Below are 14,674 nucleotides of genomic sequence, written 5' to 3' on the forward strand. Positions count from 1 at the left end.
TATTAGTAAAAAATAACTCAAACATAGGATTTAATAAGATAAAATGAGATTTAATATCTTAAGTATAAGAATTAATAAAAGGGGATTAAATGAGGTGGAAAGTAATAATTGAAGTTATATTTTCAACCCTTACAATTAGAGATGGACTAAATTCGTAAGTATGGGCATTTTAGTAGCTATTAAAGCTATAATAAAATGACTTTTTATACCCTTTATCAAATAAAGAAATGTAGGGCAATTTTAGTCTAAAAATATTGTTAAAAATATTGGCATAGATCTAATTAGTAGCATTTATTAGTAAAAAATAACTCAGACATAGGATTTAATAAAATAAAATGGGATTTAATACCTTAAGTATAAGAATTAATGAGAGGGGATTAAGTAGAAAGTAATAATTGAAGTTATATTTTCAACCCTTACAACTATAGATGGACTAAATACATGAATATGGGCATTTAAATAGCTATTAAAGCTAGTAATAAAGCTATAATAAAATGACTTTTATATCATTTACCAAAAAAAGAAATATAGGGTAATTTTAGTCCAATAAAATTTTCGTATTGCATCCACACTTTTTATACATAGTATAGATTTTGATAATTTAAAAATGAGAAAAATAAAAAAAAACAATATATATTATAAATGCTTCTAAAAAACAATCAGGAAAAAAAAAAGATTGTCAAAATTAACCAAAAAAACAGGAAAGTGCCAACTTGGTGCATTCCATTTTAATATAAAGACATGGTTTAGGGTAACCACAAAGGAGAGTTTCTTGATTTTCATGAGGTATTCTCCCAAAAAAAAAAAGAGGTTATTTTTTCTGTTTTCTTTTTCTTTTAATTTGGTAATGGTCTACAATGCTAGTAAAAAGCAGGTAACCCTCCCCCAAACCCATCCTAGACCCCCATCTTGGGTGATAAATCATCATGGCCGGTGATAACAACTCTAATGATTGTACATGCAGATCATCAAATTTCTAATAATAAAATTGTCCCTTTGTGTGGACTGTTCATGCAGATGAACTCTAATGATCATTCATGTAGATCAACAAAATTCTAGCCATGAGATTGTTGATATGTGCACACTATTCATGTAAAACAACTCCAAGTCTCCAATGATAACAATTTTGTTTCCTTTGCAATTTCTTGACCACAAGATCAACAGATTTTGATCAGGGTTAGAGGGGGGGGGGGGGAGATGGTGAATAAGACTAGTTTGGTTCCTTGATTGTAGATTGTAGAAAAAAAAACAAAAGAAGAATAAGAAGTGCCAAATGCCTACAATATTTATTGTGAAAATGTGGAAATTTCATAAATCATAATTCATTCTCTTATGAAAAATCCTAAGAATGAAACAAATTATAGAATAGGGGAAAATCTATCTGCTAAAAGACATGATACTAAAGAGCTTTGATCAATCAAAGCCCACTCACGAATTTTGATAAATAGCAACTGATTGGTTAGCACGTTGATGATACATGTTGATTAGTCACAACATTCTTCGGATGTAATATCTTTCTAGTATCATATTCGAACCCATATAATAGATGCCAAATGAAACCTTTGAGTTCAGCTTTAGTTAGTGCAAAGTCCATTCCAACAGCATTGCATTGGGAATATCTCCGTATTTATGTGGTTTATTTCATGGGGAGATATTCCCAATGCAAGGTTGCAAGAGAGTGTTCGAACAGTGTTAGCACAGGCTTGCACCGATTGAAGCCGGGTCCGAAGCCTTTGCTAGCAGGGTGGCTGACACCTTGAAGAACCAATCCCATGAGGTGAGAACTGAGAAGCGGCCTGTATTCCCGTAGGCTGCATTTGTTTGAAGTGTAAATTCATTTTTACACCGATGAAAAAGGTGGTGCTGGTTCAGTGGTTGATGGAAAATTAAACTGAGTGGATTTGAATTTTTACACTGATGACATTTGGTTGTCACAATGTAAATGTGAAGCTTCCCACTTTGTTTTTGCTCTGAAACTCTTCCTTTCGTCGAACCTAGTTTTTGCTCTCAAGAACTCTCATTGCTCTAAAATTCTCCCGGGTGGCTTCTGTTTATGCTCTGAAGCATCCTCTTCTTTCAGCCTTTGGTAGATATCCAAAGAGGGCTATACTTGTTACATCTAAATGTCCTCTCCACTCACACCGCGACTACAATTGTTGTCTATGTAATGAAGATGCAATGGAACTCTTGGACTCAAGTTCTAACATCGGAGAGGTCAAGAAAACTTGAACAGGAACCCATATGCCCTACACCATGAACGAGAACATTGATCTTGTGTGCTTTGAGATGGTGGAAACGCCGGTCGAACCCAATTGACCATTGCAGTGTTGAGAAGAGGTGCAAGCTCCGGTTTGTTGTCGTTGGTACCAATATGGGTGAAGGAACAGATGAAAACTTCTTATGATGGTGAAGAAGCTTGTGGCGTGGAGGCTGAGCAGGGAAGGTAATGTTTTGTTCAAATATGATTGAGCAGCACTACTTGTCTTGCAAATCTACGCGGTTTAATACAGTCCACAAATCTACAACACCGATGGTGAAGTCTTCATCGTTGGAAACTTAGATTCTTTGATTTACAGTGGAACGACGACACAAGTGAGATATCCAAAAGAAATAGTAGTTGATTGGAAAAGGGGGAGAACAGCTATTGCCGAAAGTTGTAGTGGTAGAGAGGAATAGGCGAGAGTGGACACCGGGGAGGAAGAAGAATAAGGAAAGAGAGAGAATCTATCGATTTTTGAAAAGATGAAATTTTACATTGGTTTTATCGATGATAAATTCTCAACCGTTTTCGATGTAGAACTTACCTAAAGTGGAGTTTTACACTCATCAATGTAAAATAACATTTCATTTAAATATTAGCAAGACTAATCCGGAGTGTAACGTTTACCCCATTTTACATTTACATCTCAAATAAACGCCCACCGAGTTTGGAAAGAGTACAACTACAAATATATACTGTATAAATACATACAAAATACAAAATTTTACACTATACATTTGTATTTCTATTCCTTCCAAACTCAGCCCAAGGAAAAACTCTACAATACGGCGTCTGGCCGTACAACGAGAATATCTCTCTTAGATTTGCGTTAAATTGATAGGAAATATTTCCTCTGCAGTTGGATGCCTGTGGTTTAGGAACCCAGCACATTTGGAAATCATTTGGAGATGTTCCCAATTTGCGGTTGGATGCTAGCGCGAAGAGTTTTTTTCTTGCAGGAGATCCGGAACACAGTTCCATGTAAATAGAGGAGGGCATTTTCGTCATTCGAAGATCAAACGAGTACGGTATTCAACACAGTCTCTCCTGCACGCGTTTTTTAAACAATTCCTCTCTCCCAAGTTGTACGGCGGGTCCCTCAATTCATAGAGAGAGAGGACGTTCTGGGAAGTGGAACCGCTCTTCGCCATCACACTTTTCAGTATGCAATGGTTTGATGAATCCTTTGAGGTCTATTTCATATCATGGTTTTCTCTCCATTTCGTTTCTCAGTTAAATGCTTTATATTATTTCTTTTTTTTTTTTTGTTTCCTTTCCCAGATTAGCATATAATTTCACCATTTCGGTACTTTAGCTCACAAAGCTGAAGGAAGCAGGGATCAAAGACCGAGGTATTTGTTTCTTTCTCTTGTGTTCTTGCATGTGCTTTTGCTGCTCTTGATTTTCGTCCACTTCTTCTATTTAATTTAATGGTAGTGAGTAGTAACCGTCAATGCTCGTGTATTTTTCAGAATCCGTGATTAGAGTTCTGTTTTGATATTTAGTAACGATGTATATGTTTCATCTAGATTTCTGTCCAGTTCTTCACTTCTGAATGAAATTCGGGATACCATGAGCTCTGTAGATGCATTTTGTGTTGCCACATGCTTTTCGCTCTAGAAATAAGTATTATGTTTTATCGGATTTTGTTGAACTTGAAGATATAACCTATGATAGAGTTGAATGGAAAACCGGGTCAATGTAGAGGTTGGAACTATGCTTTCTTAAGTTGTCAACTCCAGTTGGTCTATCGAGTGATGCTATAAGCTAAGGCAATAATTATATACCCACATATGGAAAGACATGACTTGACAAGGTGTGGACATGAAATTTGTTCTAAAATATAAAGTGTGTGACATGATAAGGTACCTGTTACAGTTATCCAATTATAGGCCAGAAGGCATGGCGATTTGGATGCCTAAAAGTTTGGCGAGAGCAAATAGCTAGGATAAGGTTTGAGTTGCATTGAATTAAATTCTTTGTCAACTTTTCAAGTTCTGTTATAAGACATGGCCATTTATGGAGAGGACTGGCAAAGGAGGATTCTTGTAAGCTAGCCCCAACAATTGTGGCGAGGATTTATTCAGTTGGGATGTCATATTGTTGGGTATTGTTTACCAAATATCAAGTTACCTCTAAAAGAATCATGCAAAATGTAACTTCATCTTATGTTTGGTCAAAGCTTACAAGAAGAAGAAAAGGTATGACCTGTTTATCATTGTATATTCTTTTATTGTAAGGAACATGACTTGGTACAATGGTAAAATCTTGTGCTGATAAGCATGAGACTGTGAATTTAAGTCTGAGTGGTCATTTGTGCAAGAAAATGCCAAAGGTTAGTCTGTATCCTGTCCACTTGTCCGGTTGTCCCAAGACCTTGGATAGCCTGGACTAACATTGGGTAATGACCCTTTAGTATAATTATTTGTCTTCTAGATGATTGCCATCAGCATGGTGAGAGCACACACATTTCTTTTTGTCAGAAGTAGTTTCAGTTAATTTTGTAATAAAATTTGCATACTCATTTGATTTGTGTATCATCTTTTGGCAAGAGTTGTTTCTTCTTTTAAATTAGCTATTGCGATGTGTATTTTTGTCTCCACCTATCCAGGTATTTTTGTAAACTTTGAAAGTATTATATTATCATAAAGATATCAAGACTAATCTCAACCAAGGAACAAGAAGAGGAATCTGATCTAAAATGATCAGTTTTAGATTAACCCCCATACCCAATGAGCCTTATTAGTAAATAAAGGCTTTGCAACAGTAGTAGGAATGCCCTTATGGGATATGAAAAAATTAGAAGAAAGATACATATGATACAATGTTACTGCTGTACACTAATACAATACGACAAACCCCCTTAACATTTGCCCATCTTATGGAACATGTGAACTAGTTTCTCATCTGGATACCTTTAAAATTTAAAAAGGATATTGAGATATGGTTAGCTTTATTAACTACCACAAAGGCTGTAATAGGAATTCCCTCCTTATTCTACTGCTTTCTGGATCTTGAAATTTAACTAAAATGGGTCCATGTTGGATAAGGGAAGTAGTGGAATTTTGGCTGATTTTTTTGTCCTTTTGGTGGATTTTATTTTATTTTTTGGGGGGAGGTATTTCAAAGCATCTCTCTGTAAGATCTTTCCTAAATTAACAAGTAGCTCTTTCTCTATCTTCTTGCAAGAAACTTTTCTTGCTTACTTCTTTTGTTCCCAAAAGCAACTTGAAACTGGGAGAACTATTGGTGAATGTTGCCAGAATTTTTAAATTTGAAATATAAGTATTTAGTTCATTGGGTTCCACCAAAACAAATGGAAAAACTTGAGCTAATGACTATTGCCCCAACATTGTTCCATATGAAAATTATTTTAAATTGACACATAGTCTTCTTTGATTCTGCTCTTTCCCTTTTTTCTTACATATTGCAAAAAGGGCAAAGATTTCAAAGAACCTATCCTCTTTCAAACCTGCAATTTAAAATTGTTTTTGGGTAATCTAGCTCTTGTGTTATTTGAAACATAAATGGAAATAATCCATTTTATTTCTTCATAGTGTTAAGTAAATTATTCAGAAAATAATTTCCCTCAACAACTGTAGTATTTTTTAGTTTCTTTGGAAATGCCGTATATCATGCTGATACTAGATTTTGGTTTTGGTTGTGGAATTGATGTAGTCTAAACAAGAGATGGAAGAGGACCACTTATCAACAATTACTTTAGATGGAGAGATAACTGGGATCAGGTTTAATTTAGCAACTTCTCAAGAAATTGTAAGATACTAAGAACACTTTGTTCTTTGCCATTGCTTTTTTTTGTTCTTTTTGTTTTTTTTTTTCTCTAGTATCCTAATCTAGTTTTGAAGTACTCTTGTGGTGGATTCATGGAGCATTTTGATTTAGCTACTTCTAGTGCAACTAAAGTGGTTACTTGTTAATCCTTATGTTCAGAGTTATAGCACATGAATATAATGCAGGAAAGTACTTCTGGTAGTGAAAGTAACCTTAGTATCTCTTTTAGGATGTACATGAATATAGCACATGAATATTAGTTGATTGTTTCTTACTGCAACCTGGTAGCTCAACTAATTTCTGGTGGCTTTGTGTATGCTTTGTGCTTAAGACAAAGTTAAGAATGTAGGTAGTGACTACTACAGAATTAACTGGACTAGTACATTAGTGACTGTGAAAAGTTTTTTTGATAAATATGAACAAATGATATATGTGCACAATACAAATTATGTTTGCTGTGTACACAGTCCCAACCCATTAATTTGTTATACTATTTATGTTGCAATTGTGCCCAAAAGAATGCTGCCCTACTGACCCCTTGTTTGGCTAGCATATCAGCCAAACCATATGCTGAATTGCTGATCTTTGGATCCACCAGAAGCTAACCACCCTTCCATTTGCAAGCCGCCTGATCTCCCTCATGTTCCATTGTTTGGTTGCGTAAGGGAAAATAGTGGGAAAATAAACCCTAGTAACAATTATTAATTAATTAGTAATATTTTTATTATTTTATATTTACCATTATTAATTACTAATCATTGATATTAATGAAATATCTTTATAATTAATTAATATTGATAATTATTTAAATAATTGTTAATTAAGAATTAAAATTTTAAAATTTTTGTTATTAATATCTACTATGAATTAATTAATAATTTTATTTTTACTATTAATTATTTAACATTTTATTATTTAATTATTTTCATTGAATCATTAATTAGATTAATAATAATATCATTGTTTATTTATTCATTAATTACTTAGTTAATTAATTATTAACTTTTTTTTGTTAATTATTAATTAGTTAATAATACTTTTTATTATTTAATATTTTATTATTAATTAGATATTAATTATTTAAAATCCATAATTATTTAAGTAATTAATATTTTACATTTTATCAGTTTATAATTTATTGTTAATATTATATTTTATTAATACCCATGACTTAATTAATAACTTTAATATTTTAATATTAAATATTCATAAATTATTAAATAGTTTTTTAATTAAATTATTAATTATAAAATAATATTTAATTATTAAGTAATTAGTAAATTAATTTATTCTTAAATATTTTGTTGTTAATTCTTAATATTTTTATGATTTAGTATTTTATTCTGAATTATTAATTTGATATTGATTAGTTAATTAATTATTACCAATAATTAATATTTTATTTTTTATTGGTTTATATTTTAATGTTAATATTTTATTTTATTAATACTTATGACTTAATTACTAGTTTTAACATCTTATTCTGAAAAATAATTAATTATTAAATTATTTATTGATTAATATTTTAATAATTATCGACTTTATGCTATTTATTAATTTTTAATTAAATTATTATATTAACATGTTATTAAATAATTTATAATTTATTTATTGGTCATGGATCTAGTATTAACTCTTAGAAATACTACAAGGAAGGTGTTTTTCTTTTGTTAAATAAGTTTCCCCCTACATTCCCACTTATTTCCCACCAAAATGGTGGGAATTCACATTCGAAGAATTGGGATCTATAATGCCACTGGTTTCCCATCCCATCTCATGACATCCCACAAGCCAAACATGGGAAAAGAGGAATGTTTTAGAATATTCCATATTTTCCCTTTGCATCCCACAAACCAAATGGAGCCTAAGGGTGAAATGGAGGGAATGAAGTTTCATAGGAAGTTGTAGGAAGTAAAAGTCGTTATCAAAGAGTGAAATATTCAACAATTTGGAAGATTAGAGGAAAGGAAGTAGGAGGTGATTAGTCAAATTGAGGAGGTGGCATAGTTGTCAAGGCGACGCCTAGGTAGGCGCCTAGGCGACAAGGCGCCCTTGGAGTCTTGCCTCGCTTGCCAAGCAGTTTTCTATCGCATGTTATAACAAACTTTTATATTCTTTTTTTCTTGATTTATAATTATAAAATAAACATTTTTAAACTAAAATATTCATTTTGTGTGTTTATATACTAATTTCTTTTTGTTATTTTCTTATTTGTTAGGGTTTAATCAACACAAACATTGCTAAATGCTGTATTGAACCCTCAAAGACTTCAAAACCTGAACCAATAAGTAAGAAAGAAAATAAAATGTTGTCCAATCAACACATTTTCTTCTTTTTCTTTACTAATTTTGTGTTTTTATATACTAATTTCTTCTTCTTCTTCTTTTGCCTTTTCTTTTCTTCTTTTCTTCTTTTTCTATAACAGAAATAAGGGTTCAGCCCCTATATTTTTTGAATTTTCTTTTCTTTCTTCTTTTTCTTCTCATGAATATGTTGGAATATGTTGATTTTCTATACTTTAACATGAACTTTATACTTTTCTTATGAAAATTATGGATATTTATTAAGGAAATATGACTATAGAACCTAGGGAACTACCAGTGTTTTAAAAGCGCAAGGCGCAAAAAAAGCGCAAGGCGCAAAAAAAGCGAAGGCGCAAAAAAAGCGCAAGGGCCAATTTGCACCTGAGGCACAAGGTGAGGCCCGCGCCTTTTTAAGAAAGGCACAAAACTACAAAAAAAGCTAAAAAATTAAAAAAGTCAGAAAATTCAAAAAAAAGCCAAAAACTTAAAAAAATGCAAAAAATATTAAACATAATGTTAATAAAAAATATAAACTTAAATTTTAAAATAAATGATTTAAAAAACATATTATCTAAAATTAAAATACATAAGCATAACCTGTAAAGTGTATTCAAATGAAAATTTAAAAATAAAATCAAACATATAAAGCTTTTTCAAGCATGTAAAACCCACAATCTCTTTTTTCCTTAAGTGCATTGTTTCAAGTAGTTAATGTGATGTAAAACATATTGCATTCTTGATTCTATGAGTTGCCTTTGTATCACGCCCCTCGAGGCAAGCCTGAACAAGTCTATGTTAGGGTCTGAAATTCTTATTTCTCACATAAAAAATAATGATTTTATAACTTTCATTGCCTTTTAAGAAGATATTTTATTGTAATGAATGAATGAACAACATTAGCAAATAGGGGGCTAAGCTGTAACTATAGTGTGTTTTTTCTTTCTTTTTTTCCTTTTCATGAGGTTCTTTGCTACTTTTGGAAGATAAATGTGTTTGTCTTCCTCTTGTAAATCTTCTATTGATGATTTAATGAAAGTGTTATTGATAAAAAAAAAATAGGGGGTGGTCTCGAGGGGCGTGGTTGGGGGTCCGAGGGCGGAGCCCCCGGCCCAGCCGTTAGACTAAAAAAAAGCACAAAATTTTAAAAAGGCGCTTGCCTGGGCTGAGGCGTAAGGCGCACAAGGCGCGTGCCTTTTGAAAGGGTCGCCTCGGACCTGGGCGAGGCGCATACCCCAAAATGTGCCTTGCCTATGCGCCTAGGCATGCCTGAGGCGCGCCTTTTAAATCAATGGGGACTACCCTAGGATACATGCTTTTACTTAAAAAAATCCATCGCCTAGGCGACTAGGCACCCCCCTCCCCCTCGGTCGCCTACCCTCGCCTTGGCGCCTTGAAAACTATGGGAGGTGGATTCAAAAGAAAGCTTAGGTTCCTTTGAAGAGAGAGATAAGTGAGAGAGATGGTCTTTGAGGAAGTAATTAGAGGATATTCTGTTTAAGGAGGATATTAGTTGGGGACAAAAATCCAGGAGTAAATGGACAAAGGAGGGAGATGGAAATACAACATTTTTCATGCAATGGCAAACAAAAGGAGGAAAATTATATTTCAAAATTGGTGGATGGGGTAACTGTCACTCAACAAAATGAGATGGGGCATTTGTGGATTGTTTTAAATATATTTTCATGAGAGCTTTGAATGGAAGAGTGTGGCTTGTCGGATTGGAATGCCCAAAATTATCAGATGACCTTTAATTGTGGTTGATAAAGAGATTTGAGTTGGAGGAAGTAAAGGAAGCAATTTTCTCTATGGATAGATCGAAAGCATCTGGTCTATATGGTTTTACAATGGCCTTTTAGTAAGATTGCTGGGACATTTTAAGGATGACATTCAGATGGTTTTCAATGAATTCTTCTCGGGGAGTGATAAATCTTGGTTTGGACTCCACTTTTCTTGCTTTGATTCCAAAGAAGGGTGAGGCAAATTGCGACACATCTTAGAAAGTTCAGACCTATAATCTTGGTAAATATCTTGTATAAAATTATAGCCAAGGTGTTTCTTGGAGGATTAGGCATGCCCTTCCTTCTATCATTTCACCTTTTTTCAAGGGGCATTTTTGAAAGATAGGCAGCAAATCGTTGTTCAAATTTTAATTGCCCATGAAAGTGTTGAGGAGATAAAAAGGAGTGGAAGGAAGGGCCTTGTTTGTCAGTTGGATCTGGAAAAGGCCTATGATATGGCTGATTTGGGTGCTGATTACTCATCAACAATTTGCTAATGACACAATCCTTTACTATAAAAAAAGGAATCTTCAAGTATCCTTTTAAGTTTTTTGGGCGATGTTCGGCACCGTGTTCATCTCGTGGACGAGATTGTTTCGGTTCCATCCACACCCTAATTTCTCATCCACGGCAAAAACTCGTGGTTAGGGGCCGTCCACACTATTTTTGATCCCCTGCTTCACACTCTCCCTGAAAGGCTGAAACCCTATTGTCTGTTTCACATTTTAATATTTTTTAATAAACTATTAATTATTTTACTTTTTTTTATTTTTTTAATGTTTTTATCAATAAAATAATATTTTTAAATATTTAAAATATATTTTTTAAAATTTTAATTATTTTACTATTGTTTTTATAAAAAAAATAATATTTATTGGTTAATATTAATTCATTGATGCATTTTTTAATATATTTTTCATATGAAATGTAAAAATTAGATATTTATCATTAACTGTGTAGATCAAGGTTTTTGAACCGCCGTTGACCTGAACAGTCGGATCGGGAACCGTCCAGGCAAGTGGTTCCGTTTTACCCTAAACCCAGTTTTTGGCAAAAAATCGTTGAAAAAGTCAACCCGTTGACCCAGGCGGTTGAACTGTCAACCCGTTCATTGGTTTTGACCGTTTTTTATTTTTAATTATTATTTTTTTTTTATTTTTTCATTTGTTCGTCAGAACGGGCCGTCCATTCAAACCAGACGGTTGGATCGTCGACCCAGAAACCGGTAGCCAGAACGGTTCTGTTTCTGGGTCGTTTTTTAAAACGTTGGTGTAAATCATTCATAAATATATATGAGATACATAGAATAAAAAAGTGTGGTGTGGACTGGGCCACACCACGCTTACAGAACGCCATTGTGGGTGTGGACTGGTCCAGTCTACATAGTTTGTCCATAGTTCAGAACAGCTGTGGACTGTGGTGTGGTGTGCATTGGTTCCTGCCACAGGGTGTGGTGTGGACCAGTCCACACCCACCAATTTCTCACTCATCCACACTACAGAACACCCCCTTGGTCTGTCCCTTGGCACCAGCCCTTGGTCAGTGGAGATTTTGAGATATATATATGGATTGGTTTTCTGAGGACCTATTTTAGCTTTAAGGAAAATTACATGCTACGTGAGAACAGGTCAGTGTTATTTAAATTGATTTGCTCTAATATGTCTTTCTATTTCTCTATTTATAGGCCCTCCCCTGTTAAGATAAAAGTATGAGGTTATTATAATATATCTTAAGGAACCATAGATCTCAAATTCTTATAATGAGTTGCATTTCCATGTAATTAGTCAGTGACCATCCTTGATATTGTTGCTTTAAGTACTTTTAATATATGCTGTTTCTCATGATGCAATTTGTTGTTAGAAATTTTCCATGACTGTTCTCCCTTTTGTCTTTTTTATAGTGTACATCATCTGTCAATGACTGTCCAATCAGCCATCCTAGTCAGCTCACAAATCCTTTCCTTGGTCTACCCTTGGAATATGGTAATTGTGAATCGTGTGGTACTTCTGAGCCAGGAAAATGTGAAGGTACGTAACTTGATGCATATATTTCTATTGCTTACTCTATTTTAGGACATATTGTTTGTAAAAATGAAGCATAGTATAAATATATTTCACTTAATTGTTATGTATTTTTGGAAGTGGCAAGCTTTCTTCAATATCCCCATGGTAACATATTGCATTATTGTTCTGATTCAGGACATTTTGGATACATTCAGTTACCAGTACCAATATATCACCCTTGCCATGTTAGTGAATTGAAGCACATTTTAGACTTGATATGCTTGAAGTGCTTGAGAATGAAGATGAGGAAGGTAATGATATCCTCTAACAAAGTAACAAGAACAAGCTGCCTTTTTTTTTCAAGTGGCTTTTTCTTGCCCATGGATGACAATACTTTGGAAATTATATGATCCATTCATTTCCATGCTTGTCTTTCCAAACTTATTTGAGATCTATAGGATGCTATTCTTGTTTTCTTTGTCAATCTCTGAGATGTTGTACTTGTTCCCTGATTTATGTGAAAATATCATCATCATCATCATCTAAGCCTTGTCCCATCTATATGGTGTTGACTACATGAATCCTGTTTTTTCCATACCCTTCTTCTTTCTGATCAGTAAAAAGAGATTTTGTTAATATCAAATTCAAGTATTACAAATAGGTGGGGTTTATTTTTCCACCCTAAAGACACTTTATGATTTATAATTTTGCCCAAAACATTTGATGCCTGATTGCCCCTTGTTTAGCCCAAAATCCGCTACCCCATTTGCTGATCTTCTTACCCATTTAAAGACCACATTCAACTACTTTGCTATGCTTTCTATTTCCCAGAAAGTATGTCTATAGATCCATGGGATTTGAGAGCTACATTTTGTCCATGAAATGACCACCTAAGAGTCCCTTCCATCTTCAAGTTGTGGAAGCTGAATTGCATAGTAAACTTTAAACCATGGAGCAATCCACACGGCTCTGTTGCCAATGCATGACCATCTACTAATAGTCTTGAAAACAATGCTAACATCTTTCCTTCTATGTCTCAAAAGACCCCTCCTAGTCTAGTCATTGCTTGATCACCAATATAACTCCCATCAAAATTGAGTTTAATAAAGTTGGTTACTAGGGGTCGCCATTCCATATTTACTCTTTCCTTGGCTTGAGCCAATAATGCCACTTCCTTCCAAGTTCTCAAAATGTCATTTGTTGAGAAACCTTGGAAATCCTCTAGGGTCCTCACCAATGCGCCACTTTAATTCACTATATCAAAGATTTCCATCTCGGTTCTACTCAGTAGATAACATGACAGCTTTCACTGCTTTCCACATAATTCTTCCCCTTTTCTTTGGCTGTCTTAAGAAGTTTGGGTCAAAGAGACCCACCACATCCTGAGTAGTCCACCTGCACCTAGAGAAAGAACAAAGATGCTCCCAAATACAAAGTGCAAAAGGGCATGATAAAAAGATATAGGAGATGGTATCACCATTGTTTTTTCACAGAAAGGGGATAGGCACTTATTTGGCCTTCTTTTTGTAGCATATCACAAGTCTTAATCTTTCCAAGGAAAGTTTCCCAACAAAGTGCTTGAATTTTAGGAGGGATTAGCCTACTCCAAATTTCTTTCACAGGGAAATTTATCCCCAAGGTTGAAGGCTGAACTAAGAAGTTGAAAAACGAAGCACAAGTGAAAAGACCATATGAAGTAATGGACCAAACCCTGTTATCCTCTAAATTTTGAGCCAAAAAAAGTAAAGACTGAACGAAAGATGAACGTGAGATTCACATTTTGTTTCCCTAATGTCCCTTCTGAATCCAAGATCCCAATTTAGGCCTGATGTAGAGCTCACAAACTTAGGGATGGGTTAAAAGTTGTAGCAGGAAAGTCCATAAAGCACAAGAAAATGGACCTTTAGTGGTTGTGCACTTATCCAAAGGTCCTCCCAAAACAAGATTCTTAAACCATTTTCAACATCATACCGGATGAGATTCACAAAGGAAGGATATACCTCAAAATTTTCAGTGGGAAATTGAAGTTGCACTGGAAGCTACCCTTGCATCCCAACCATTGTCCATTTGACCATGTATGCTTGCAATTACCTTGTGCCAATGCCTATCACTTTCTAAAGGAAAAATTAGCTTAGGGATGAACCCCACTTTCATAGCTTTGGTCCCTAAGAAACCAGATGCTACCCATCCAATGAATTTCTGACCTATCAGTCTAGTAACCAGCATTTACAAGATCATTGCTAAGGTCCTATCCATTAGGGTGAAAAAGTTCCTCCCATCTCTGATTTCTCAGTTTCAAGGAGCCTTCATTCAAGATAGGCAAATTGTGGATAAGATTTTAATTGCTAATGAATGTGTTGAGGCCCAGAAGAGATTAAGAAAGAAAGGAATTGTGGTTAGAATTACACCTCTAGGTGACAACCCCAAGTCACTCAACTTTTGGAACCCAATTGTGGAAAGGTTTGAGAAGCGTTTAGCTGGTTGGAAACACAATTATTTTCTCTGGGTGGGAGAAGAACTTTGATAAAATCCACCTTA

At 34.3% G+C, this 14,674-nt stretch overlaps 1 protein-coding gene across 3 annotated transcripts in view; it reads left to right on the forward strand.

Moving 5' to 3' along the window:
* Nucleotides 1–3,277: 3,277 nt before the first annotated feature.
* The window catches only part of NRPD1B (nuclear RNA polymerase D1B), an 84,003-nt gene continuing 72,606 nt past the window's right edge, over nt 3,278–14,674 (forward strand). Inside the window, exons 1-5 of one of the 3 annotated variants that reach the window (XM_010247762.3) lie at nt 3,278–3,432; nt 3,542–3,612; nt 5,939–6,034; nt 12,034–12,160; nt 12,332–12,447. In XM_010247762.3, coding sequence (XP_010246064.2) covers nt 5,951–6,034; nt 12,034–12,160; nt 12,332–12,447 — 327 coding nt within the window. In that variant the 5' untranslated portion in view covers nt 3,278–3,432; nt 3,542–3,612; nt 5,939–5,950. Of the gene's footprint in view, nt 3,452–3,541; nt 3,613–5,938; nt 6,035–12,033; nt 12,161–12,331; nt 12,448–14,674 lie in introns of all 3 variants that reach the window. The other 2 variants (XM_010247761.2, XM_010247764.3) reach the window with 2 other exon arrangements.

Source organism: Nelumbo nucifera, chromosome 6 (assembly GCF_055504915.1).
Source record: "Nelumbo nucifera cultivar China Antique chromosome 6, China Antique-T2T, whole genome shotgun sequence".
NCBI classification, from domain to species: Eukaryota; Viridiplantae; Streptophyta; class Magnoliopsida; order Proteales; family Nelumbonaceae; genus Nelumbo; species Nelumbo nucifera.